Source organism: Drosophila grimshawi, unplaced genomic scaffold, assembly GCF_018153295.1.
Source record: "Drosophila grimshawi isolate 15287-2541.00 unplaced genomic scaffold, ASM1815329v1 contig_80, whole genome shotgun sequence".
Lineage (NCBI taxonomy): Eukaryota > Metazoa > Arthropoda > Insecta > Diptera > Drosophilidae > Drosophila > Drosophila grimshawi.
This window is the reverse complement of record NW_025063639.1, coordinates 20,355-48,348: the sequence shown is the minus strand read 5'-3', so window position 1 is coordinate 48,348 and position 27,994 is coordinate 20,355. Positions and strand designations below refer to the sequence as shown.

At 31.2% G+C, this 27,994-nt stretch overlaps 1 protein-coding gene and 1 long non-coding RNA gene across 17 annotated transcripts; both read left to right on the top strand.

Annotated features, from left to right (window-relative positions):
* Positions 1-3: 3 nt before the first annotated feature.
* Positions 4-27,878, top strand: LOC6570451 (plasma membrane calcium-transporting ATPase 1). 16 transcript variants are annotated; one of them, XM_043215890.1, is made up of 19 exons: positions 427-507; positions 3,509-3,677; positions 3,741-3,935; positions 4,457-4,743; positions 5,421-5,631; positions 6,152-6,193; positions 7,236-7,648; positions 7,704-7,946; positions 8,710-8,951; positions 9,003-9,447; positions 9,715-9,802; positions 9,871-10,184; positions 10,832-11,030; positions 11,104-11,315; positions 11,382-11,533; positions 13,854-13,992; positions 18,194-18,205; positions 25,466-25,534; positions 27,605-27,878. In XM_043215890.1, the coding sequence occupies exons 2-19, from the start codon at positions 3,521-3,523 to the stop codon at positions 27,824-27,826; spliced, it is 3,642 nt and encodes a 1,213-aa protein (XP_043071825.1). In that variant the 5' UTR covers positions 427-507; positions 3,509-3,520; the 3' UTR covers positions 27,827-27,878. The 16 variants fall into 16 exon arrangements, with proteins under 16 accessions (XP_043071819.1, XP_043071834.1, XP_043071825.1 ...); XM_043215891.1 differs by lacking the exon at positions 18,194-18,205; XM_043215892.1 differs by lacking the exon at positions 18,194-18,205 and having other exon boundaries at positions 427-536.
* Positions 21,136-21,906, top strand: LOC116806086. Its single transcript, XR_006246862.1, has 3 exons — positions 21,136-21,168; positions 21,271-21,433; positions 21,745-21,906. It is a non-coding gene; the product is annotated as an uncharacterized LOC116806086 (long non-coding RNA).
* Positions 27,879-27,994: the final 116 nt, after the last annotated feature.

Here is a 27,994-nt window from a genome sequence, read left to right as displayed (position 1 = left end):
GCGCAGTCTTCGTTTGTACTTAGTGAAAGTCCCAGTTGCTGCTGCTGCCCTCTTCTTCTACTCGATAAAAAGTTATAAGAAGTGTGAGTGATGACCATCAAAATAAAAAAAGTGACTTAAGTCAGTGACCTTGAAAAGAGTGAGACTTCTTATTAATACTATTAAAAATATAAAAGTGTGATAAATTAAGGATAATTAAGATATATGTAATTTAATTTTTGACATTTATTAAATATATATATATTTATAAAATAATATGTATTCAAAACATCAAAACCATAAACTAAAATAATTGACAGCTAAAGATCTGGCAACACTTGTCGACAATCGTCAAGTGTTGAACAACAACTAAAACTATCGCTAACAACAATATATTTGCTTCAAAATTGCTTTTGTTTTATCCGCTTAACGCCAACTGGTCACATTGTTCTGTATTTGTGTATACCTTGCGAGTTTATCCGTTGTGTTGGCAAAGAAAAGATAATACAAAAAATACTAGCATATCTGGTAATAATAATTGTTGTCAAAGGACAACGGTAATAAATAAAATGTTTACGTTTTATTTATAGTTAATATAATATTAATTTATTTACGTGCTGTGTTTGAACTTGTTTTTGCGCTGCGATTTTTGTATTCCCATTTCCATTTTCGTTTTTTTTTTTTTCGCCTACTGCAGTTTTATTTAAATCGCGTGGCAACACCCACAAAAATAATTTCGATATCGAAAACTCAAATAAATTTGGGTAAATAATTAACTTAAAATGAAAACAAATATCTATATATATATATGTCAAGTTTTGTGTATAAGCGCAGAGATTTTCGCATAAGCATTCCTTTGTATCAAATATTTATATTGAGCATATTGCATATGGGATACACACACATGCATAAATATATAAACATACACACACATGCATAAATATATAAACATACACACAACAAATTCATACTCATACATACACAACAAATACATACGCAGCACACACACAACAAATACATACGCAGCACACACACAACAAATACATACGCAACACACACACAACAAATGCATACGCAACACACACACAACAAATATATACACAGACACACATACACGCAAATACATACGCAGGCACATGTCATTGACAGACTATTGGCATGTGTAGGCATGTATACAAATCTACGTATATAGAGACATATAGACATGTATGTATAAAAGTGATATCATCCCGTTATTTGTCATCTTTGAGCCAGCCCCGTTAGAAATCAATAATGTAATAACTCTATATGTATATGTACATTTCCATTTTGATTTGCTCTGCATAAAATAACTAAAATCCAAAGCCGACAAACCCAAAATAATTTTAGAATGCCAATGCCAAGATATATACACACACACACAACAGACATACACACATATGCACTAAAAATCTTAACACATGAAAAATCTGTGCTGTATGACGTAATTCCGTGTTGAGTGAAAAATGTGTTTTTTTTTAAAACAAAACTTGCTTTCATTTGTTCGTATTATTTGCAAAGTGTGTTTGTGTGAGAGAGCTTGCTTAGCTTGCTCTCCTCGCGCTCTCTCACTCTCCCACCAGCTGTAAATCATTGATAAACATAGAAAGTGTGGCTTAAAAAGGACAAGCGAAAATGTTACGCACACATGCTTTCATATACATGTGTGCGTGCTCTGCATAGAGCTAATTGCATTTAGTTTTTCCCATGCCCTTGCCAACATATGTTTGTATGTGCGTGTGTATTTATGCATGTGTTGTGTGTAATTGGTGTGTAATAAAACTTATGTGAAAAATACATGGCTTAAAATAAAGAAAGATACGTAAATGAATATAACAAATTCATAAAAAGAATATAAATACAAAAAATAAAAATATGGATATAAAAAAAACATCAATATATATGGCGAATATATAATTAAATATTATTTTTACAAGCAAAAAATACAATTTTCTTCTAATTGCTTAAAATGTATTCTTTCATAAAAAAGGTATTTTTAACACATAAAAAAACGTATTCCTGATCTGCATTAACAATTTTATATTGTTAATGGATTTGTGCAGTTTCATTCAATACAAAGATTATTTTATTTTGCGATAAGCAAGCTAGCGATATTTTGGCTCTGGCTTATTTGCTATCGCTCTTTGCTGCCTCTTCTGTTGTGATAAGCAATTGCTTTTTGATCTCCAAAGAATGCATGGCCAAGTACTGATAAAATACTGGACAATTATTTTCTTGGATTCGGGCGGCCCCAGCGAGATTCGTATTATAATCGCTTGCTGCCTGCCGGATAATTATTGAGTTTTTGAATTTGAATGCATCACTTATATTATATTATTTTATGTGTGCCCTCTATGCTTATCAGTGAAGTCAACAAATATGAAAAAACTGCAGTATGCGGGCTTTAAAAGAAGCCGGTTTAATCCCCTTTTTATTTTACGCTCTGCAGCATTTTGCGTCATTATAACGTCATCATAGCTCATGCTTTAATGTAGACGTGTTAAGACATGTTCACTTATGTGTTAGATAGTTCATAGATATACATGTATGTATATATAGATACGTATACATGTTTATATTTACTATCTAGGTGTTTTTTTTTTCTTTTTTTTATGCAAACCAGTTATGTTAGTATTTTTTATTTGTTGTACTACTTTGTGCCTTACATTTTTTTTTAGTCATTTATTGTATTTTTTATCGATATCGAATGTGTGCTTTTTTTTCTACATGCGAAACTTGCGCATTGAACTTTTTTTGTTTTTTGCCCAGGTAATGTTTTATTTTCGAAATATAGGTGCATGTGTGTGTGTGCTTGTGTCTGTCTGTTATGTGAGACTAAACAGAGCCGTTGACCGCCGACATTTTTATTACACGCACACGTGTGTCTGTGTCTGTGTGGATGAAAACCTATAAAAGTATATATGATCGAGTCGCGTGCTTTTATCTGCCTGCTTCTATACTACTTGTTGGGCATGAGTTGATATAGAGCGTGAAAGGATCGGGTTTTTCATTTACAGCTGCAGCGATTAACGTTTTTGCGAACATGTTCGATGACTCGTTCGTATGCTTAATGTTTTACAATCGACCATGTTCGATGTGCGAGGCTCGTTGCAGCGCTCGATACCCCCCTGTGATTTGCATACCATTAGACAAAGTTTTTTAATGTCATCTAAAATCAGTCGACACAAAAAATAAATATATTAAATTAAATTAAAAATAAAATTGATATTGATTTTAAAGAAAAAATGATACGATTTATGAAATTTCTGGTTGTAGTTATCTTGTAATATACAACATAATTAAAATAAACTAAACTGAAAATTGTTATTTCGTTGTATTTAATCATTCTGTATCTAAGTATTCATCGGTTTATTTAACAAATATGTATTTTTCAAGGTTAAAGAAAACTAGTAAAACTTTTATTATTTGTTTGCATTACAATTAAACATTTAGCATCTAAACTATTGACATATATTACTAAAATATGCATATATATTTTTATTTTTAACAGATATTATAACCAATGGCCACAATCGATGGAAGACCGGCGCAATATGGGGTATCACTTAAGCAATTACGCGATATCATGGAGCATCGCGGCCGCGAAGGCATAGCGAAAATCAATGAATACGGTGGCATTCATGAGCTATGCAAAAAACTCTACACATCTCCAAATGAAGGTAGAAAAATTATATTAATAAATAATAAATTTAAATTAATTCGAATTTTATTTGTCGATTTAGGCCTTAGCGGGTCGAAAGCGGATGAGGAGCATAGACGTGAGACTTTCGGCTCGAATGTAATACCACCGAAACCGCCGAAAACGTTTCTGACTCTTGTCTGGGAGGCGCTTCAGGATGTCACACTTATTATCTTAGAGGTAGCTGCTCTAGTTTCACTCGGTCTATCATTCTATAAGCCCGCCGATGAGGATGCGCGTAAGTCTATACTCTACTATGATATATATTTTTATATTATGATGGTAATATTTATTTGTATATAAAATATATATATATATATATATATATATATATATTTATGTATATATATTTATATATATATTTATTTCACATTTATATAATAATTATTATTATAAAACAAATATATGTTTTAATAAAATATATTTATAAATAATATATATTGTTAAGAACGTAGAAATTATTCAACGAATATATTTTTTTTTTATTTTAATTCAATTCAAATAAGTTGAAAACGCTCTTAGAATAATTGTTATTTTTTCTTGCTCATTTTTTTTTTAGTCTTCTACTACTTCTAAGAACGTATTTATAAGCTGCTTCAATTTACAAACTTAAAAAAAAGACACATTTGAAAATATTTCTTTTAATTTTATATTTAATTTATTTCCTATTATCTTGTATATATTAATTTAAAATATTTATTATCTATTTAGTTTCTATGTATATATGTGTATATAATATATATATTCTTTGATTTTCAGCTTTACTTCAGGAGGAGGATGAACATCATGGTTGGATAGAGGGTCTCGCCATTCTCATTTCGGTGATTGTGGTCGTGATTGTGACCGCTTTCAATGATTACTCGAAGGAACGACAGTTTCGGGGTCTGCAGAATCGCATCGAAGGCGAGCACAAGTTCTCCGTGATTCGAGGCGGCGAAGTCTGCCAGATATCGGTTGGCGATATTCTAGTCGGCGATATTGCTCAAATCAAGTACGGCGATCTTTTGCCCGCAGACGGATGCCTTATCCAAAGCAATGATTTAAAGGTATTTATATACTTCTCAACTTATTTATGTATTTACCTATTAATTAATTTATTTATATATTTATAAACCTGTTTAATTACTTGTTTAATGTTGACTGAAGTTAGTCAATACAGCAAAATACAAAAAGTAAAATAGATTAAATTAAATTAAAAATAATATTTAATATATAAATTTAAATTCATAAACACGAAATATTTATAAGGTTTGTGGGCCTATTTGAAAGCAAAATGGATTGGAGAAAACTCAGAAAGAACCCCAATCAGATCTTTACGGTAATCGAAATCGTTAACGAAATGAATTATTAGGTATAAAATTTGACAACAAATACCGGAGATTATTTAAAGGTTAAGGAAACCTAAATTACATAAATAAAATAAACCGTAATTAATAAAACCATCAACGAGAAATATAAATAACGGATGGCAATTTTAAATAGAGGCTGGCAAATTCCTAAAAATTTATTCAACAATTAATCATTAATTTATTAAATGCGAAGCGCTGCCTTAAATATTTTAGTAATTTGCGACTTTGGGCAAAATATGTTATTTACATTGATATTTATTTAATTATTTATGTATATTTAATAAGTTACTTGATTATTATTCGTTTAATTACTTATATATTTTAAATTACTTATCTTTATTTGATAATGTTCATTGTGTCGTGTATTTGCTTAGGTGGACGAATCATCGTTGACCGGTGAATCGGATCATGTGAAGAAGGGTGCCGACTCGGATCCGATGGTTCTCTCTGGGACCCACGTGATGGAGGGAAGTGGCAAGATGGTTGTCACCGCCGTCGGCGTCAATTCGCAGGCCGGAATTATTTTCACGCTGCTCGGCGCCGCCGTCGACGAACAGGAGGCCGAAATCAAAAAGATGAAGAAGGGTGCGTATTTAAATTTATCTTTATCTTTATATATATATATACCAAATACACTAAGCAATAATCCAACTTACTTACACAAAAAGAAAAAAACAGTTAAATGTTGTATATAAAAAAATAGGCTAGAAAATTGTAGATTTTAATAAGTTTAAGTAATTAATTGCCCTGGTTAGCATCAAAAACTTACACAACACACACATACAGTGAGAATAAGAACTCCAATTTATCTATATGCTTAAAAACTATATATATATATATATCGTTTATGGTTTATTTTTTATTTTTTCATATTCCAATATTGCATGACGTGAATTGATTGACCCATCTTTGAAAACTCCTTCATCTACCTACCAATAAAAAAACAACCAACCAATCAATCAATCAACCAACCAAATCACCACCACCACCAAAAACACAAAAAAAAAAAAATAACAAATTCATTGAAAAATAAACGAAAAAAAATTGACGTAAATGGATCGAACCTTGATTGAAACTCCGATTGCAAAAATTTTCAATAATACAGAAGCTAAAAAGGCGAGCAAGCAAAAGAGCAAGAGCCTGACAGGTGAATTCACTTAAAATAGATTAAATAATAATACTACTATTACAGATTTACAGTTAGTTTTTTACAATAATTACACTGAGAAAAATACATAATGAAACAAATGTAAAAAACAAAGCCAAAAGAAACATAAGATAAAAAATGCCCTTGCAGACCAGAGCTTTAAACGGTTTTTTTTATGGTTATAACATATATAATAATCCTTCAGTGATTAAAGCCATTAAAAACAATCGTCAATTCGGTTTTAATGGGTTCCATTGCCTTATCGATTTCAATATTCAATTATTTCAATAATTTTCATTTCGTCAATGCCACAGTTGTAGCAATAAAATTCTTTTCGATCATCATAATTCTTATCGATTATTGTTTCTCTAGTTGACGTAGAACATAAATGTTGATATCGATAGTAATCGATATACCCAAACAAAATATATATCATCATAAACATAAATAAATTCACATTGTTGTATTTTGAAATCATTAGCCAACTTTACAAAATATATAGTGGCATAGTAGATAGTAGATGTCTAAAGATGCCTAAAATAGTTCAAGAATGGAATACCATTACTATATAGGGTACTGCCACTTTTAGCTTTGGTATTTAAATGTAACACAAAATAAATATATAAAAAAATACCCTTGCAACTAGAAACGTTAAACACAGCAATTAACTGATCCTAAAAAATATTCAAATTAAAAAAAAAACATGTAAAAAAACAAGAAACAGATTTGTATATAGTACTATAAATAAAAATTAAAACATATAGACACCGAAATATCGTCTGCAGGGGTATAAAAATACTTTAAAAAAGATTAATTATTACTAAATTAAAAATAATATATATAAATATATATATATATATATATAAATATAAATATATATATATATAAATATATATATATATAAATATAAATATATATAAATATAAATATATATAAATATAAATATATATATATATAAATATATATATATTTATATATATAAATAAATATATATATATTTATATATATAAATAAATATACATATATATAAATATATATATAGGTGACACTGATGGACGTACACCAATGAAAGCCGTAGCAGCCAATGCACCAGCAGCTCCTCGAGGAGGAGGCGACGTCATTAAATCGGAATCGGATGGGAATCATGTGCAGCAATCGTCGACGACAAGTGCCGCCGAAACTGGCCACAAGAAGGAGAAGTCTGTGCTGCAAGCGAAGTTAACCAAATTGGCGATACAAATTGGCTATGCAGGCTCAACGATAGCCGTGCTCACGGTTATCATATTGATAATACAGTTCTGTGTGAAGACTTTCGTTATCGATGAGAAACCCTGGAAGAATACTTATGCCAATAATCTCGTCAAGCATTTAATTATTGGTGTTACAGTATTAGTTGTTGCTGTGCCGGAGGGTTTGCCACTCGCTGTCACCCTCTCGCTGGCCTACTCTGTGAAGGTGCGTTAATCGATATATGTATATTTGTTTATTATTTGTATATTTTTTGTTGTAGAAAATGATGAAGGATAATAATTTGGTGCGTCATTTGGATGCGTGTGAAACAATGGGAAATGCGACGGCTATTTGCTCGGATAAAACGGGCACTCTGACGACAAATCGAATGACTGTCGTCCAATCCTATATCTGTGAGAAACTGTGCAAGGTGTTGCCAACGTTGAACGATATTCCGCAGCATGTTGGCAACCTGATCACAATGGGCATATCGGTCAATTCTGCGTATACTTCCAATATAATGGTAAGAACTTATACAAAGATATATGTATATTGTTGTATGCTTCAGTTTGTTATGTATGCTGTATGGATTTTTTTCTTAGTATGTAGATATTAAATACTGATAGTTGTAGTACATAGATTAAGCTTAGAAGGGGGCAGAATAGATTGAGTATGTCGCAGTGCAGGTATCCCAATAGGAAATAGATTTTGTTAGTACTCCATCTGGATTAGTTTGTGGATACAAGATTCCGTTTATTATTTATAATGTGTGAATTTTAACATATTTTTGTTGATAGTTAGATATAGATTTTCATACTTTGATACCGAAGGTGTCATATCATAGTATATTGGTTTTGTGCAATATCCGTCATGCTGTCTGTCCATCTGTCCGTCTGTATAAACGCAACTTTTTTCGACACCCTTGGAGATAGGAACTTGAAACTTGGAACATATACTGATGTGTGCCTGTGTCAAAGTGTGAAAATTTGAGTGCTACGTCCACTAGGACGTAGTTGACGTTAGTTGTTGCTACAAGTTTAAGTTTATTATTTATATTGTCTGTATTTATACATTATTTTTTATAATTATATGTGGACATTAACTATTGATAGTTGTATTATTTAGATATTTCAATATTAATTAATTGATATTTATCTTGCCCAGTGCCCTTCAAGATAATTTTTATTTATAATTTTGAATAATATGTAGACATTTAATATACGATAGTTGTAGTAAATAGGTATTTTGTATATATTAATTGATATGAATATTCAAACACCTTACAGCCTGGACAAAATGCGGGAGACTTACCCATTCAGGTGGGCAATAAAACTGAGTGCGCATTGCTCGGTTTTGTACAGGCTTTGGGCGTTAAATATCAATCCATACGCGATGAAATACCCGAGGATCGTTTTACACGCGTCTACACCTTCAACTCGGTGCGCAAAAGCATGGGAACTGTGATCCCCCGACCAAATGGCGGATATCGTCTCTACACAAAAGGGGCCTCCGAGATCATAATGAAGAAGTGAATATATAATATATGAAATATAAATTATGACTTACGATATTATTTCAGATGTTCGTTTATCTATGGGCACGAAGGTACGCTGGAGAAGTTCACCCGGGACATGCAGGAGCGCCTCATCCGCGAGGTGATCGAGCCGATGGCCTGCGACGGTCTGCGCACCATTTCCGTTGCCTATCGCGACTTTGTGCCCGGCAAGGCGGCCATCAACGAGGTGCACATCGATGGCGAACCCAATTGGGATGACGAGGAGAATATTATGACAAACCTGACCTGTCTGTGTGTGGTGGGCATTGAAGATCCCGTCCGACCGGAGGTGCCTGACGCCATTCGCAAGTGCCAAAGGGCGGGCATCACAGTCCGTATGGTCACCGGTGACAATATTAATACGGCCCGTTCCATTGCTGGGAAATGCGGCATTCTACGGCCAAACGATGATTTCCTCATTTTGGAGGGCAAAGAATTCAATCAGCGCATTCGCGACAGCAATGGTGATGTAAGTTATCGATTAATCTATATGTATATGTATATTATGTTATATATATATATATATATATATAAATCATATATTATAACTAAGTCCATTATAACATATTACAACTTGCTTTTCTAAATTTTATTTGATATATTTAATTTAATTACATAAATCCATTTTAACTTCTAACTTGTTTTACATATATTTATATGTATTATATTTATATTACTTATCTAAATAGTTATCTATTTTATATTCAATATTCCACTTTTTCTATATATTTTAAAGATCCAGCAGCATCTGCTTGACAAGGTCTGGCCCAAATTGCGAGTTCTTGCCCGCTCCTCACCCACCGACAAGTATACCCTAGTCAAAGGTTGGCCTTGAACTTAAATTAAATCCATTTATTATTTATGTATTAATATAATTTGTTTTGTATTTTAGGCATGATCGATAGCACAGTGACGGATAATCGGGAGGTGGTCGCTGTGACGGGGGATGGCACCAACGATGGACCCGCTCTCAAGAAGGCCGACGTTGGCTTCGCAATGGGCATTGCTGGTACCGATGTGGCCAAGGAAGCCTCCGACATCATCCTCACCGATGACAACTTCAGCAGCATTGTGAAGGCGGTGATGTGGGGACGAAATGTTTACGATTCGATTGCGAAGTTTCTCCAGTTTCAGCTAACGGTGAATGTTGTTGCCGTCATTGTTGCATTTATTGGTGCCTGTGCCGTTCAGGATTCTCCACTCAAGGTACGTCCTTTATCAATTATAATAATAAATATATATAAATTAAATATTGATTATAATTGTGATTAAATAGTTCTTTTCACTATTTAAAAATTCGTATTGATTTCATTTTGATTTTATTTTAGTTTCTTATATTTTTGTTATTATTTTGTGGATAATATATATTGAGAACTCGTCGATTTTCTATTTAAACACATTTTTTTATAATGTGCAGACAGTAAATATTGCCATTTCTGTTGTATATATATTTTTCAATGGTACTCGACCTGCATTAATTTAATGATATTTTTCTTGCCACATGATTCAATTCAATATTTATGCTGAGTGGATTTATTATTATTATATATATATTTTATTTTATTTACATTTTATATTATATATGAAATATAATTATATATCAATTTTGCAAAATATTATTTAGTCGTTAAACATTGACGTTAGTTATAGTAATTAGATTTTTTTTCACTGTTTAAAATAGCGTATTTTTGAATTGTTTTGTTGGATTGACAATATTAATTAATTAATAAAAATATAATAAATAATTATACATCTAATTAACATGATATTAATAATAACAAGTATATAAATAACAGAATACAATATTAAATTAATGAATAAATTAATTTCCGATTCCTATCAATCGATTGCAGGCCGTGCAAATGTTATGGGTGAATCTGATTATGGACACACTGGCCTCTCTCGCCCTGGCAACGGAAGTGCCCACACCGGATCTACTGCTCCGAAAGCCATATGGACGCACAAAACCGTTAATATCGCGCACAATGATGAAGAACATATTGGGACAGGCCCTATACCAGTTGGTCATCATCTTCGGACTGCTCTTTGTGGGTGCGTTTTACTCATAATAATATATAAATATAATATATATAGATTATATTTTAATAATTCGTTCCTCTTTTAGGTGACTTAATACTAGATATTGAGTCCGGTCGTGGACAAGATTTGAATGCTGGACCCACACAACATTTCACGATCATCTTCAACACGTTTGTTATGATGACTCTTTTTAATGAAATCAATGCAAGAAAAATTCACGGACAGCGTAACGTTGTCGAGGGCCTCTTCACCAATCCCATTTTCTACACCATCTGGATATTCACAATGATTTCGCAGGTCTCTTTGAGTTTAAATCCAATTCGTTTCTGTTTAACTAACCCTTTAATAATTTTAATTTTTCAGGTTCTTATTATTCAGTATGGCAAAATGGCTTTCTCAACCAAGGCTCTTTCGCTGGACCAGTGGCTGTGGTGCGTCTTTTTTGGCATTGGTACTCTTGTCTGGGGCCAGTTGATCACCTCGGTGCCCACTAGAAAGCTGCCTAAAATCCTATCGTGAGTATTTCTATCTATATATGTATCCGTATGTGTTTTAACAATATCTTCTCATAATAATAATAATATCGCATCGCTCAAAGCACTGTTTTTAGTTCGAAAATAAAATACTTGGCTTATAAAATATATATTATGTATTTTATTTTTATTTATTTATTATAAATATATATATTATATATTTGCTGAATGCCACATAAATTTGTCAATTAGTTTGCTCGCCGCAGCGTTCCATTTTTTCCTCGACCACTTGAATAATTTATTTAATATTCAAAATGAATTTAACAAATTTATTTAATATGCCAAATTTATTATTTTAAAGCTATCACATGGCTTACAGTGAATTAACATTGAGTTAACAATTGATGAACAGTGTGTTATTACCAAATGTTAAAGGACTGTTAAATTAAAATTAAAAGCGAATTAACAGTTTGGATTTCAGTTGTGCCGTTGTTATTTATACAAGAAATTCTTATTGATTTTTTCGATGACTGTAAACAGGGCTTGTGGCACTCCAATTTATCTCACACAAATTAACTCATTACACAGTCCAGTCCGCTTGCTTTGTGATAAATGTGAAAAAAAAAACGTGACAATTCATTTCCCCCTATGCCTGTTCCTCACTCCTCCCTCCTACCTCCTATAGCGATGACGAGTAAAGCGCTTGAAATTCTCTTGGCTTGCATTTAAATACACACACGCACCACAGACACGCACAACCAATACTTATAAATAATAATAAATAAATATTGCTAGTTAAATATTTAGTTAATTGTTGCTTGCTGTTTACAATTTGTTTTTATTTTTAAATTTGAAGTGTGTTATTATTTACTATATTTAAGTATGTATTATGACTACTTATTCTTATAATTAAATATTTTCGGCTTTATAAATTAAATTAAAAAAATTACATGTATTATCAAAGTTGAAGGTATTTGCTCTTTGCACAATTGGCCCTTTATTAAATCGTACCCAATAATTGTCTAGCATTTAACGTTAATTTTAAATAAATAAAAGATATCTGTTGTATGCGGTTAACAAGTTCGACGCTGATCTTTTGGTTCCTTATTCGATCACATAAAACATGAAGCAACCAATCCAAAAACTAACTCGAACCGAGTCTAGTCGAACCGAGCTGCAGTTCGCTGTATGGACTCATTTTTCTTTTTGGAGGGTCGACTATCAATACCATAGAATAATAGCCGTTTGTGTTTGACTTGTAATTGTAATTTAATTATTAATCAAAGGAAGCTTAATTTAAAACAAAAATAAAAAGTATAGATTGGTTGTAATGAAAATTAAAGTAAGTAAGAAAAATTCAGCTTAAGTTTACTATTTTTATAAATTTATTTGCAGATGATTAATACTTTTATATGCTTAAATTAATTAGCTTGTGATTAATAATTTATAATATGCTTTAAATTGATTTTTATTTACTTTTATCAGTCTGCAGCTAGCGCTAAAATCGCATAATTTGTTTTATTTATTTATTATATTATAAGTTATATAATTAACAAGTAAGTCTATTTAGGCAAGCCGTAGATTAATTAATCTTTGCAGAGCCAGTTTAAACTGGCAAGTAAATTTTACTATACATTTTTAAAACTGCCTGTAGCAAAAATACAAGTACAAATGTTTCAGCATAGTTCACACAGTCAGCCCCATTTGGCTCGTCTCTCAGCTCGGTTAGTGATTATTTCATTCGTCTGGGCCAGGAACGAGGGCAGTTCGTGCGAACTTCTTCGTTCGTCGCACTCCAACACATATTCTTGAAACATGTTTCGGTGCGGCTCGCATCCAACCGGGCAGCTCTCTCTGTTGGAGGAGCATACGAAATTATCTAACGGAACTTTACCTTTCAGACTGGTTCATTTGCTGATTGTTATACATTTCGAATGATGTATGAATTATCCAATCAAAAAAGTTTGTAGCCTCATATCAGTTTATTGGCGAATTTAAAAAAAATTAAATAAAAATCCTAAATACATGATCAGATTGCACCGAACATAAGAAAATATTACATACTATAATTTAAAATACTAAAAATATCATAATATACTATAGATATAAATAAACGAGGTATCAAAATATAAATAATATAAAATAAATTATTAAAAAATAAATTATTAAATACGTTAGATTAAATTACAAATAATCACTATTATTTTATTATACTATTATTTATATATCTGCAAACACTATATACTGTTATCTATATATTTGAGGAATCAATTCATTCACACTTTATTCACATTCGCCATAAATATTTTTTTGCATATAATTTTCTTTTATTATACTATTATTATTATTATTATGATTTTAGGTGGGGTCGCGGACATCCCGAGGAATATACAGATGCGATGAATTTGGGTGAAGAACGATTCGATTCGATTGATTCGGACAAGAAGCCGAGAGCTGGACAAATTCTATGGATTCGCGGCTTGACTCGTCTGCAAACCCAAGTAAGTCCTTTGATACCCTTCCCTTTTACATTTTTTAGCAAACTATTTAGCCCAAAACGAGTGCCATTCTTTTCTTTTTAATTACCAAATACAATACAAAAACAACAAAAAAAAATATATATATCTATATCTGTATAGAACAATAGTTGACTTTCTTTTTTCTTCAAACTATTATTTTCTTTGTTTTAATTTTCTTTTTCTGTTTTTGTTCTGATTGAAAATTGTATTTATATCTACAACAAAACGTGCATATTCTGCTATTTGTATCTATATTATCGAATATCGATTCATGTCTCGATCCATTCGAATGTTTCATCGAATATTTTTCGAATAACATATTTACAATCATAGAAAATATTTTTTAAAAAATTATTATGTATATATATACATACGACGTTTGGTGGCATACGAACGCAGCCAGGGAATACCTCAATTGTTTACTCGCTTGCACATACTCGTAACTAACGAATGTTAACCCTTTAGTGCCCTGAAACGGTCTTAGTTTATGCCGAACCTAAACAAAAATTAATTAAAAATAATTCTAATAAAGTAATAATTTATATTTGAGTACTCGTTCTTATGTATGCAACGAGTATTAGCGAGATTAACCCTCTAGTGCCCTCGCTTTATTTTTTTATAGTCAATTCCTAATAAATTAAGGGTAGTAGTGCATTAATACTTTCAATTGCCACTTAAGCAATTTAAGCATTTTATAACTTTATAAATTCAATATATTCTCTATATATCTTATATCTATATATTTAAAATATATATTCAATATATTTAATCAGATAAACCCGAGAGAATTCATTTCTAATCAATTTAATAAAAAACATTAAAATAGTGAAAGTCGTTAAAAAAAAGTGATCATACTAAATTCTATAAAAATATATTAAATTAAAAAAAAATAGATATTTAAATTGTATTTCCACTCTATAAATATGAACATAAATCATAAATAATATTTGTAGAACTGACAAGCTTAAGTAAACTTAGCTCTAAGGGGGTCTAAAAGTGCCCTACTGAGTCACTAAGTGGTTAAAAATTGAGTGCTCGTAACCCTGAGGTGATTCTGCTCCGTTCTCATGCACCAAAAAAAAATATTTAAAAAATGTTACATAAAAATTATTATTAATTAAGTTGTTTTTTGGGGTCTTTAGTCATTGCGATTTTTATTTTTTTAATTGAATTGTTTTTTTTATATATAATTTTCTGGTTTATTTTTAATAATTACAATTTTTATTTATTTTTTATTTGAATTGTTTTTTTTTTTTTAATTTTCTGGTTTATTTTTTATCAATTTGTTTGCGTTTGATTTGAGTTTTTTTTTTGTATACATGCCGTGTTCCATGTTATGTCGTTATCGATATATCGTCGATACTTCGATAGATATTCTCCATTACAAATTATATAAAATGGCTCAAAGCTGTGACAAACATATATTTTTTTATCGGTTCCGCTGGGCCCTCTTCTCCTTAGAATTAATTAATTAAATCAAAACAGGCAATTCATTTGAGTACTTAATTAAAGTGTATATTTAAAATATCTAAACTAGGCGTATTGAGCTCATTTCAAATCACAATAATGTGTACTAAAGTCGTGTTTATACAATCTATAAAGAATGTATAGCGAAAGAGTTTCTGTTTTACAGTTGCCAACAAAATAATAGCACCACTTTCATAAAAAATATGAATACATTTTTAGAGGTGGAGAAGACGCTCCAAATAAAAAATTGAGAAAGAAAACAAAACCAAAAATTTAGCAGTGCTTTTAACTTTAAATTGAATTAAAATAGAAAAAAAAAAATTTTTTGAAAAGAAAATTAACGAACAAAAATAAATAAAAGCAGAATTTTTGTAAATGTGATATTAAATAATAATAAAATAATCATAAATAATAGTTACAGAAATAATAATTATGAAATATATGAATTGGCGATTTCTATTATTTTTCGCTACATATTGAATTTTAATTGCAAAAAATATATATATTTTTATATAGAAAATAATTCATTCATAGGGTATTAAAAAACAAAATTCAAGAAAATTACATAACGAATGCTTTATTTTACTCATGCTATAGAGTAGTGCTATTATTCTGACCGCAAGTGTATGTGTATAATGATTGTTGTAAACTGCCACAGAAAATATATTTTTTGAAAGTTATACACTGTAACATTAAAAAACATGAGGTTTTTTGACTGCAAAGAAAAGAAAGAAAAAAATTCCTCGTAGTCTTTTTTAAATATGAATTGATTTGTAGTTAAACAGTTGTGAACAAATAAAGGTTTACTTGTAGTAGTATAAAAAACACATACTTCCATGTTCTCTCCTCTCGCTCTAAAATTCTCCCTCTCTCTATCTCTCTCTCTCTCGCTCACTGTGTAACTGTTTCTGTCTCTTTCTCTCTCTTCAATCCAGTTTTTGGATTTTGTCTCTTTCTCTCTCGCTTCTAGTTTATAGAACGTACAATTCTTTTTCGTGTCTAGAAAAATTACACAAAAAAATCATATTCTGAATGCTTTACTTAAAATAATATTCAAAACTAGAGTTTTTTTTTGTTTATTCTTTCGGTGTTTGTCGTTGCATTTTTTGCACATTTTGTAATAATCAGGCTTAACTTAAAACAATTTATTAATCTTTTTGTGAAATCTCCACTCTCTCTCTCTCTCTTTCTCTCTCTCTCTCTCTCTACTCTCTCAAACACTCGCAAGAGACCCTCTAATTAAATGCAAAAAATAAAATGACTATATTCGATATGCTATCGACATATTGATAATTATCGAACTGTTGATGCCTTATCGAGAAATTCCAATTTCTTCAACTATTGAATATATATATACACTATATATACTTGACCGTCCGTACAAAATATCGTTACTGCTGCTACAATATTTGCACACAACCATTTTGAATATATATGAATTATTTTTGAATCGATTTTCGTATTTCTTCTGTAGAGTTGATTCAGCAAGGTGTTCGTCGTCATCGTCACCTTCTCTAAAGGTCACAGCTCTCTCGCCCTCTATCTCTCTCCTCCCTTTTGCACTAGACATCGATGATATTTCGGTTCTTCCCTGTTTCTCCCCTACACCCCCATCTCCACCCCCCCCCCCCACCTCCACCCCCAAATCTCTCCAGTTGAAGCAGCAATACCCCTACTCTTTAGATCAGTTACATTTATTGATTTTAGTTCCTCTTTTTTTGGCTCTATAGAATTCTATTCACAGTATATTTTCAGTACTTTTTTTTTAATTCTAATTGAAATTTCTATGTTTATTTTTGTATTTTTTTTGTGACAAAATCGCATGTGAATCGTAAACCACAAATATATTTTTCTATGTATTTTCAAACGAAATGTAGTTTGCTATTATACAACACTCCCTCCTCGATATAACTCATAAAGAAATACGTGCTATAAAAGGACACCTTTATCCTAATTAGTTTGGATTTAATCGATTGCGCTTCGGCTTATCGAAGCTAAACATACTCTTTAATATATCTATCGTAATTTTGAGTATTTTCATTCTCAGCACCAATCGATTGTTTTCTCAATCGAACAGTTGTCTCAAATTAAAGCGATAGCGGCTGTTCGTCAGATTTTGCGTTTGATGTTCGGTTTACTCAATTTTTGAGGTTGAGTTTGCTCAAAATATGTATTAATGTAATATCTTCTAGAATATATATCCGATCGTAAGCCAATTTAATGCAACTGTTCTATGTATTTAAATAGGTAATTAGTTAGTCAGTGTTAGCAGAAAAAAAAAAAACAATTTGCCGCACACTGTTCAGCAACAAGTTGAGTTTAAGGCTCAGTTCACTCAACAGTTGAGCAACTGCTTGAAGTCTTTTAATGAAATAAATTATTATAAGAGTATGTTCACTTAGCAAAAAAAATTAACGTTGAGCCGGTTTACAGACTCATTTCACACATGCTGCAATAACACAACTTATAGAAAAATATATTATAAAGTTTATAATACTCATTTCATATTTTTCGCCCTCCTTTTTAAAAAACAAATGCTAAAAAACCAATCCCTAAACGATTGAATGACCGACTGAATTTTTACGTAAAAACCGCCAAAAAAAAATATATATAAATAAAATTACCAAATTCAAAAATAAAAAATGCCAAAAAAAAAACAATCTATTATATATATAATTAAATACGTAATTCGCGTAAAATCTCAACACACCTACAGATTTCAGTACCGGTAAGAAAAGTGTATATAAATTTAAATTTATTGGCAACAACAAAAATTATAGACAGTGTTCTGTTATGTTTTCCAATACATAAAACCAAATCTCTCCAAGAAATCCACCACATCCCACCCCACCACGCTCTCAAACCCACCACTACCAAGGCCACCATCTGTTTAAAAAGACAATTGTAATTTTTTTGCATTTCGTTTTTGTTTTTGTATTCTTCCCCACGCTTATTATTGTTTATATATTTATCGATACTATGTCGATTACGCGTTCGAATAAAGTTGTGAATAATCCTATTCGAAAAATAAGGCATTTAAAAATTACAATTTCAAATTTAAATATTACTTGTCGCATCTGTGTATATATATTTATACATATTTAAATACATATATATACATGGAAGTAAGTATGTACAATGTGTGTGTGAGTGTGTGTGTGTTTATAAATATACCTTATGTAATTCACCTCTTTCTTTTTTACTCTTATTCTTGTATGTATGTATGTTCTCTGTAGTTGCTTTGCCCGTATTTGTAACTGTTCTCTATGTTTTACACAAATATATATAATTATATATATATATATAAGTGTGCATACAAATTAAATATGTCACCAACAAAGAGTTCAATTTTCGTATAAAAAAATAGTACATGTGTGTGTGTGTGAACAGCTGTTATTTTATTAAAGGTTGCTATTTAAGTCGGTTTGATTGAGCAAAAAAATCAGAGAATTGAGCAACACTTTTTTAGCTGTTTTCTGTGCAACAATGGGCAATACATGAAATCAAGCATATAATGTGGCCAGAAAATACTCTTACCTATCCTACTTATCGATATATGCCCTTATTGATCTTATAACTCCAAACTTTCCTTTTTCAACTGAGATTCTAAACTCATTTACATATCCAAAAACACAAAGCTTATTAAAAATATTCGATTAATTGACTTTTTATATATATTTAATTAATTTTCTCATGTATAACAATTGGATAGCAATGTATTGTTGTTTTATTAAAAAAGGCTTAATTTTTGCTATATTCACTTAAAAAAGTTATCTGAAAAGAAATATCAATTAAACATTTTTGGCGTGACTAGAAATCAACCACGCCTACAAATGCACCACGACCTGCTCCAATCTTTTTATTGCTTGTTATGTCTTCTATTTGTTATTTTTTGGCATGTTTTCTAAATAAATTTTCTGTGGGCATTTTTAAGGGCGCTTTTCCACTTTATTGAATGCCCATTGTAAATAATTGGATTTATTTTTTTGTAAACTTCTATCTACTTAATAGTTGTTGTTGCAATTTTCAATTCAGGATTTGTTTTGTTTCATTTCATTTCTTTTACTTGTGTTTTTTATGTTCATACATGCATACAAATATATATGTGATTGAGAGAGAGGCGACATGTGTGTATGTGTGTATATCTATCATGCATACCACCATACCACATATGTGCTCATTTTGAGCTTCCCAGTTGTGACAGTATCGATATTCAAAAATCGTTCTTTTATCGGGTATAATGACGTTGACGTCGCGTGTCAAAGAAATAATCCTTGAAATAAATTCTTGATTTATTTTTTCAATATAAATAAATAGTTGGTATATATATAACTAAATACATGTACACATGCGCATACCTTTTTTTCTATATATATATATATATATATATATATATATATATTCGATTTGATTATAATTATGATGTATCTGTTTTTTATTTGTTTATTTATTTTTTTTTGTTTTTGGTGACATTTGAAATAAATAAGTATATAATTCATAAATTAGCTTTCAAATTTAATTTAATTATTGCGAAAGTAATTATCAGATATTTGTTAATTTTTGTAATTTTTAAGCCGGCGGAACCAATACGAGAGACTGAAGTGTAATTTGACATATTTGCAATAATAAGCAACACAGAAGTACATATTTATGTACATATATATTTCACGTAATGATGTTCAATATTAATATACGCATACAACTCACACATACACTCATACAGACACACACACGGACAGTCACTCATGAATACACAAACTGAAATGAGAATGGTTAAAATAAAAGAAATTAATACAAACAAAAATACATACATACAAAAGACGCAGGCAAGCAATATGTATGCCTGTTGCGTAGCGAAAAAAAAACCATTGTAGGGGAAATAAATAGAAAACGGCATATGTATGTATGTATGTATGTATATATGTGTATATATATATATATTTATATATGTCAAATTTGTGGCGGCGAGTTTAAAAAGCAAAACCAAAGAATTATTTAATATGTACATGAACAAAAAAAAACTACTCAAACACTTGCAAATAAACACAGCTAATAATAAACCAAGTAAACAAAGAATTTAAATTGTTCATAAAAATAAGTCCATGTGTGTGTTGAACAAAAAGGCGTTTTAGTTTTGCAATTGATTTTTAGTAGGAGTTATCACATATACACATACACACACATACATGCATACATACACACAAATTCACTAAACTTACACACACACACCCATACAAGCAAAACATTGAAAATGGCAACTACGCAAAATGGCGGACAGCACCAAAGCAAAACTCAAATTGGCATGTTTAGCATAGCAACAACAAGAACAACCATAGACACAAGTCATGCTAAGGTTAGTAAGGTGATTCGACAGCGATAAATAAATTTCCATAATTGATAACTGCTAACAACAATTCGACAACGGAAAAAAAACAAGAACAGCATCAAATCAAAACAACAATTTTAACAATCGATAACAACTACAACAACAACAGCATCAACAACAACAGTACAAGGTCTTCTTTCTACCACTATTATCTGCTCTGTCAACTACTACTTTACTACTACTCTACTACTACTACTACTATTCTACTACTATCAACAACACTTCTAACGAGCATTGAGAAACGTATGTAATATGAAAAATTATGAATTCCTTAAAGAAAAAACAACTACAACAATCCTTTCAAGGTAGATAAACAAAATCAGCACGTCAAAGTAAATATTAAAATAAGTTTTTTTTTACACACATTCCAACTTATGTATGTATGTGTGTGTATTTGTACATTAAAGATGGACCGAAATGCGATTAAATTTTAGCCTTCTCATGATCCTGCTGAGTATGAAAGAAATGGTGGCGTAATCAAAGACAAAGCTCGCAGCTGCAAAACTTAACCGAAAGCGCAGCGTTTGCCAAACTCAACATGTTGAGTGCTCTACATACAAATTCGTATTCGTATGTATATAAATTCACTTTAAAATCGATCCGTCTTTTTCGATCAACAAATTACCAGATTATTTCACTGTAATAAGCAATAGTTATTTTGCCATCAAATAAATAAATAATTCATCAGCTTCTCGGTAACTGTCATTAGCAGCTGTTAACATACTATTAGTTAGTGTCATTTGTACGCTTGCATGTCACGTAAAGGCCTATATACGTATGTATATATTATATATATATAAGTAAAGCTCTCTTAACATTTTCGATCGACGAATCTGCTCGACTCAAACATGACATCGCCCGGAATGTGCTGGGTGCGACAGCCATCGTTACAGCCGCCATCTTTGAAACGTATACGTTAATCAATGAGTAAATAGAGGGTATGTGTGTGTGTGTGTGTGTGTGAGCTTTTTTGCTGATAAGACACTTATGTCTGTATTTATTTAAGTGTTTTATTTTGTTATTCACATCTAAATATATTTTTACTTGCGTTATTGTTTGATTTTGCATATATATATTGTAGCAGCTGTATTATATCTATGTGTGTGTATGTGTCAAACAGTCGACACGTGCATGTGCCGCTCACACAGACAATTACTACAACAACCACAACTGTCACATTTGCTGCTAGACACTAACACAAATGCCTAATCTAAACAAATGTATGTATGTTAAAATGTACATATGTATATACACAGTGCTGTAGTTAGCAACGTTACCTGTTTTAAATTTGATGTCTGTGCAACGCCACCTGTTGTATATATATGGTTGTACATCATGCATGTCAATTCGTGTACGTACAGCAATTAGAGTTGCATTTCGAACCTCTACCTCACCTCTCCTCACTAATAAAACCTGTGGAAGTATGCGCGTTACATACATATTCAATGCTGGCAATACTTTATCTGCTGCTTCTGCTTTTCTCTGCTATTCTCTGCCTTTTTTCATGAAATCTTAACAAATTTCCAGTGATTTTTAATTTAATTTTTACAATACCAACAGTTTCAGCAGCAGTCAATTAAAAAAAATAGTATTACAAAATGTACGAAAGAAAAAATGTCCCCAGCCCCCTGCCGAAAATTGCATGCTAATTAAGAAAGCGATTTTTTTCAAATAGGGAAATGGACAAAATAAAATCACGTGATGATCCCTACCTTTCCCGTGATGCCGCCGCACCCCCCCCCCCCCCCCTCAACCCCTTATGTTTTTGTATTGTTTATTATATGATTACTATTATTAGTGGCTTGACCTAAAAAAAAAAAAATTATTTGGTTTTTAAATTACATGTACAAACATGCATACGCTGTGTTTGTGTGTGTGAGAGCATGTGTGTATTTACGAAGTCTGCAAATGTACTACTACTCAGAATCGTAAGATACTTAGTACTAAGCCTACCAAAAAATACTCTTCTCAGTACTCGCAAAAGTGCTCACACACCCACACACACATGCAATTGCGCTATGCATGTTTGGACATGTTTTGTAAATAGCGTTTATTGTTACAAATATATATTGTGTGCTATTTAATTATAATTATGATTGTTATTACTGCTACATGTTTGTTTATTATGTTTATCACACCTTTCCCCGATCCCCCCGTTCTGTTCGTTTGTTCTCTAATTTCGTTTGGATTTCAGTTGCGGGTGATTCGTGCTTTCCGCTCGAACCTGGAAGATCTTAGCGAACGCCGCTCGATGCACAGTTTGCACAGCTTGCGTACGCCACGGACGGCAGCCAGTAATGCTGCTGTCGGTCATCCTCTCTACAATATAAATCTGTTGAGCCCCAATTACAGCAGCAACGCCAGCAAACAGCAGCACCCGCAGTCGCAGTCAACGCAGAAGCCAACGTCGCAGCAGCAGCAAAAGCAGCAGCATTTATCAAACGCAACCCTGTCTCCGCTGCCTGCGGACATATCTTACATTGACGAAGATCCGCAGCAGCAGTCGCAGTCACAGCAACAACGCAATTTAAGAAATGGCTGTCCAACTACCTCAACACACACAAACTCATCCGCTTCACATTCATATTCGCCGGCTGCTTCTGGCGGCGGCGGCTTTTCTGACGTCGTCCGCAATTTGCAGCAACTGAGCGAACAGCACAAAAATGGACAGAACGAAACACGAATTTAAAAAAGAAAACAAAACATGAAAACTCGGCATGCTTGTGTCTGTGTGTAGAAAAGTAACTCACACACACCACAAATCTATCGCCATGAGTTATACACACAAAGACACAAATTTATATACATATACAAACATATGTAGTTGCCGTTTAGTCAGCGTGTGTTGTTTTATATTTTTCTTATTTCTACCGTTGCCCGATAATTATGTACTTTAATTAAGATAATTAATTTAACGATTAACGTTTAACGCTTAGCAACAATTTTTGTTATATATGTATATTTAAACGCATGATTTTGTATACTTTTAATGTTTATGATTTTTCGTTTTTGTATAAACATCATTAATAATATTACTATTATATTATTGCGGAACTCGTATTACTAACTTAATGAACAAAATACCAACAACAATCAAAAACACCAACATTTTTGCATCTTTATTTGCCTGGCCTGCGTGTCCATGCGTGCGTGTGTTTGTGTGCTTGCGTGCAGTGAATGAGCTAGTGGAAGAGAACAGTTACAGTTTTGCAGTTATTCTAGGGTGGCTGTGGATCATTCGAGCAGCGATGGCAAGTACAAAAAAATGCATAATGAAAAAACATTAAAAATAATAGCAAAAAATAGGTTCCAGTTGCATTACGATTTCATTACATAATATTTACAAAAATTGAGGTCCACATTAATTTACTCATATACATATATTAATATGTATTATTGATTGACATCAATTGACATTAATTTCATTTCATTTCATGTAAGCAAAATGTTAATCCCAATATACATATATTAGTGTGCATTTGTATTGTATATACAAAATATAAAATATATATATATATATATATTATTTATTAGACTTGCTTTGTAAGTACAATTTTATTCATATTTTATGGAATTTAAATCGGGCTTAACCAAATTATTTTTTCCATATTTGATTTGAATACATTTTGCGTTTGCTCACATACCTGTGTGCGTATTTTGACCTTATCAACACAATCATTTTGCTTAAGGCCTGATTAACACATAACACACACACACACACGTTAGTTTTAAATATGGTAGTTTTAAGGCTTGATGAGTTAAAAACACTTATCAAAAATAAAATTGCATTGCCAATTAGCCAAATTGCAATTGCAAAAACGAAAATTTGACAAACAACTTCGTATTTCCTAGGTTGCTGCTATTAGTCGTAACGTGCGACGATCTTGACCAACATGTATTAAGTGCGCTAACCATCATGCAAAACTATCGCCAACGAAAATTGAATACGCACACACATAAAGAGTTACATACACATATTTTAAAGTATTGGCCCATCAGCTGACTTTCAATTTACACAGATATATATTTAATTATGTATGTATTTAAAATGCGACTTTTGAATATTGTTTATACATGTTTATATATACTACTGAAGACTTCATACATCAACATTTACATTAATGTATGTACATATTTTCAAATCGGCGTTTTATTTATTTTATTTTTTTGTAGACCCCGGTTTTATTCCCCACACCACACGCACATACACTTACATGCCTATCCGCCTCAGTCCATACCCCCTCCCCCCTTTGCCTAAAAGAAACACCTATCTATCTATCAACAGTTACGTTGTATATGTTTGTAAATATATGCATACATACATACACACATGACTATTGAAAATACTCGAAAAATACTCACATGCATACAGCATATGCATATATTTCGTATGTATATATGCAAGTAAGTATATCGATATATCGATAATTCTCTCAACTAGTAGAATAATTTTTTAACTAGTTTTAATCACAAAAAAAATCAACACTTAAAATTAACTTAACTCTCAACATGTATTTCTCTTCTTCCCCCACTTATTTTTGTCTTTATTTTATATATATATTCCATTTTTTTGCTTTCTCTCTCTCTTTTCGATTTTTAAAGGTAATAGGCGGCGAGTTGCAAGAACGCCTGATACCGGTTCCATATAGCAAGAGCAACACTGATCAAGCTGTAAGACTTCTTTCCTTATTTTACCTATCTACCTATTCGACCCATTTAAACTTATTTGATCTATTTAACCCATTTTATATACCTGATATTTTAACAACCTGCTTCACAATTCAATAATTAAGTATTATTATATACACAATGTCTAACAAAATAAGAACGCTCTGCAGTCGGACAATATCGACTATGAGCATACTCTGTTCCCAAAAGCGAAATTATTTATATCTATATATTTACGATGAGAGACATACAGACATATATCTTACAGTTTGTATAGTCTACACAAGTAAACTGTTTGAATATTCATTTGATATCAAAAAAAATTTTTTTTTTGATTTATAAAATAGTTTCAGATTTTTTCGGTATTTTAATTGTTTTAAATATAAATTTGTAAATGCATAAGCAATAATTTAGTTTGTTAATAAATTAATTATAATTCTTTTATTATTATGAACTGCTTTTTTTATATATATTAACTAGAATAGGCTTCAAAAATAATTTACATTTATTATTAAATACTTAGATTTTTTCTGTGTATTTTTTATATAATAACTTTAATTTTTAATTCATTGATTTTAGATTTTTTATCAGGGTTTTCTTCTTTTAATATTATAAAATGCATAAGCTATAATTTCGTTTTTTTTTTTTTCTTTGTTTTCCTTTTTATATATTGTATATATAATTTAGAGTTTTAATTCATTAATTTAAACGTGAGCAATAAGTTACATTTTTAATTAATCAAATTAAAATATTTTTTGCTGCTTTTTTATTTGAAATTACAAAACAATAATTTAGAATATTAAATTATCAGGTTTTTTTTTAAATTTTTATTAAAATGGTTTATTGTCTATTTGCCTCAGTTTTGAATTTCTGTTGGAGCAAATATTCTAATTAAATTACAAGCAGAGACTTTCAAAAAAATTATTTTATTTTATTTCTGTAACAACTTGTTTTAAAATAATAAATTTTAAATTCTACATTTTTTCGTTGGAAGAAAAGATTTAAAGAATATGACAAACGCCTTCTTATTTATTTAATGTCGACCAATAAAAGACCTTTGTCCCATTTTTAAATTATTATTTATATGATATATTTAATTATGTTAGCGTTGTGAACGGCGTATATAAAAAAACGCCAATCAGGTCCAAAGCAAACTTGAGCTAAGTCCGCTTCTAAAAATTCAAATGCCAAATATGCTTTGGATATATTTGCTTATCAATATATCAATATCGTTTGTGTTGTTTTCGATTATTGATGGTCCCAGAAAGTTTTTTCCAAAAGAAAGCCAAAAATGCTCTTGAAATTAGATTTAGATTAAGTTGAATGCAGATAAATACAATTATATATATATATATATATATAAGTATGGCTGGCATAAAGAATCGTGAAACGCTTTGCATGTCGTTGTTCAGTTTTGATGACTTAATAATAATGTGTTTCATACATGTGTGTCTGCAAAATTATGTTTTGATAGAGCCTAACCGCTAAACCGCTGCTGAGTGTCAAACTTGACTTGATTGTCATACTTGAGCGTCCAACCTGAATGTCATAGTTGCATGCCATTCTGTGAAAAATTGAAGCGTGCCTAATTTGATGACGCTCTTGCTTGTTGGTTTTTTTCTTTCGCTTTTCGCTTATGCATGCCATTTTACAATTCGAGTTTATATATATATATATATATATATATATATATATATATATATATATATATATATATATATATATATATATATATACTGGCAATTCTCCCCTCGTCCGTCCGCCATTTTTCGCATGTTTTCTACACACACACATTGCACTCATTTTGCCTGTTTTTTTTTTTTAATCATTATTTCTCTTTTGTGTTTGTTTGCATGTGTATGTGTGCATCTTGCATTTCTTTGTAAACTCTCGACTGCCTCTTTCTCTGTCTCTGGCTCTCGCTGTCTGATAAGAATAAATAACTGTAACACCATATATACATATATATATTGTTGTCTGTCTTTATCTTGTCACTGTTCTCGGTGTTGTTCTTTTCTTCTTTTCATTTCTCTACTACAAACGCGTAACGTAACGTAACGTGTGACGTAATAGATACGAGTGGTGAATGCGTTTCGGCAAGGCCTCGATGCCCGTTACGGTGAACACACAAACACGTCGCTGGCGGAGGTGTTGCGCAAGCAGACATCGCTGAGCAAACGTTTATCGGAGACGTCATCGATCGACTATGCCGATAATATACCCGATGAGCTGCACATACCCGAAATCGATGTTGAGCGTCTCTCATCCCACAGTCACACCGAAACGGCCGTTTAAGAACCAAGCCAACCAAACCAAACCCAAAAATAAAACCAAAAATTAAAACCAATTTAAACAAAACACAAACCATTCAAACAACCCTCGCACTCATCTACACTCACGCATACATGCATACATCTACTGTGAACTTAAGCGCACATACACACACTTGTGCTCATAAGGCGT

What these genes read in the sequence shown, in the direction of transcription:
- LOC6570451 (XM_043215884.1), top strand. Translation starts at nt 3,521, where the DNA reads ATGGCCACAATCGATGGAAGACCGGCGCAATATGGGGTATCACTTAAG. An exon ending in AAGCTGCCTAAAATCCTATC is followed by an intron (nt 11,534 to 13,853) that starts GTGAGTATTTCT and finishes TTATGATTTTAG; the next exon opens with GTGGGGTCGCGGACATCCCG. An exon ending in TGACTCGTCTGCAAACCCAA is followed by an intron (nt 13,993 to 23,057) that starts GTAAGTCCTTTG and finishes TTTGGATTTCAG; the next exon opens with TTGCGGGTGATTCGTGCTTT.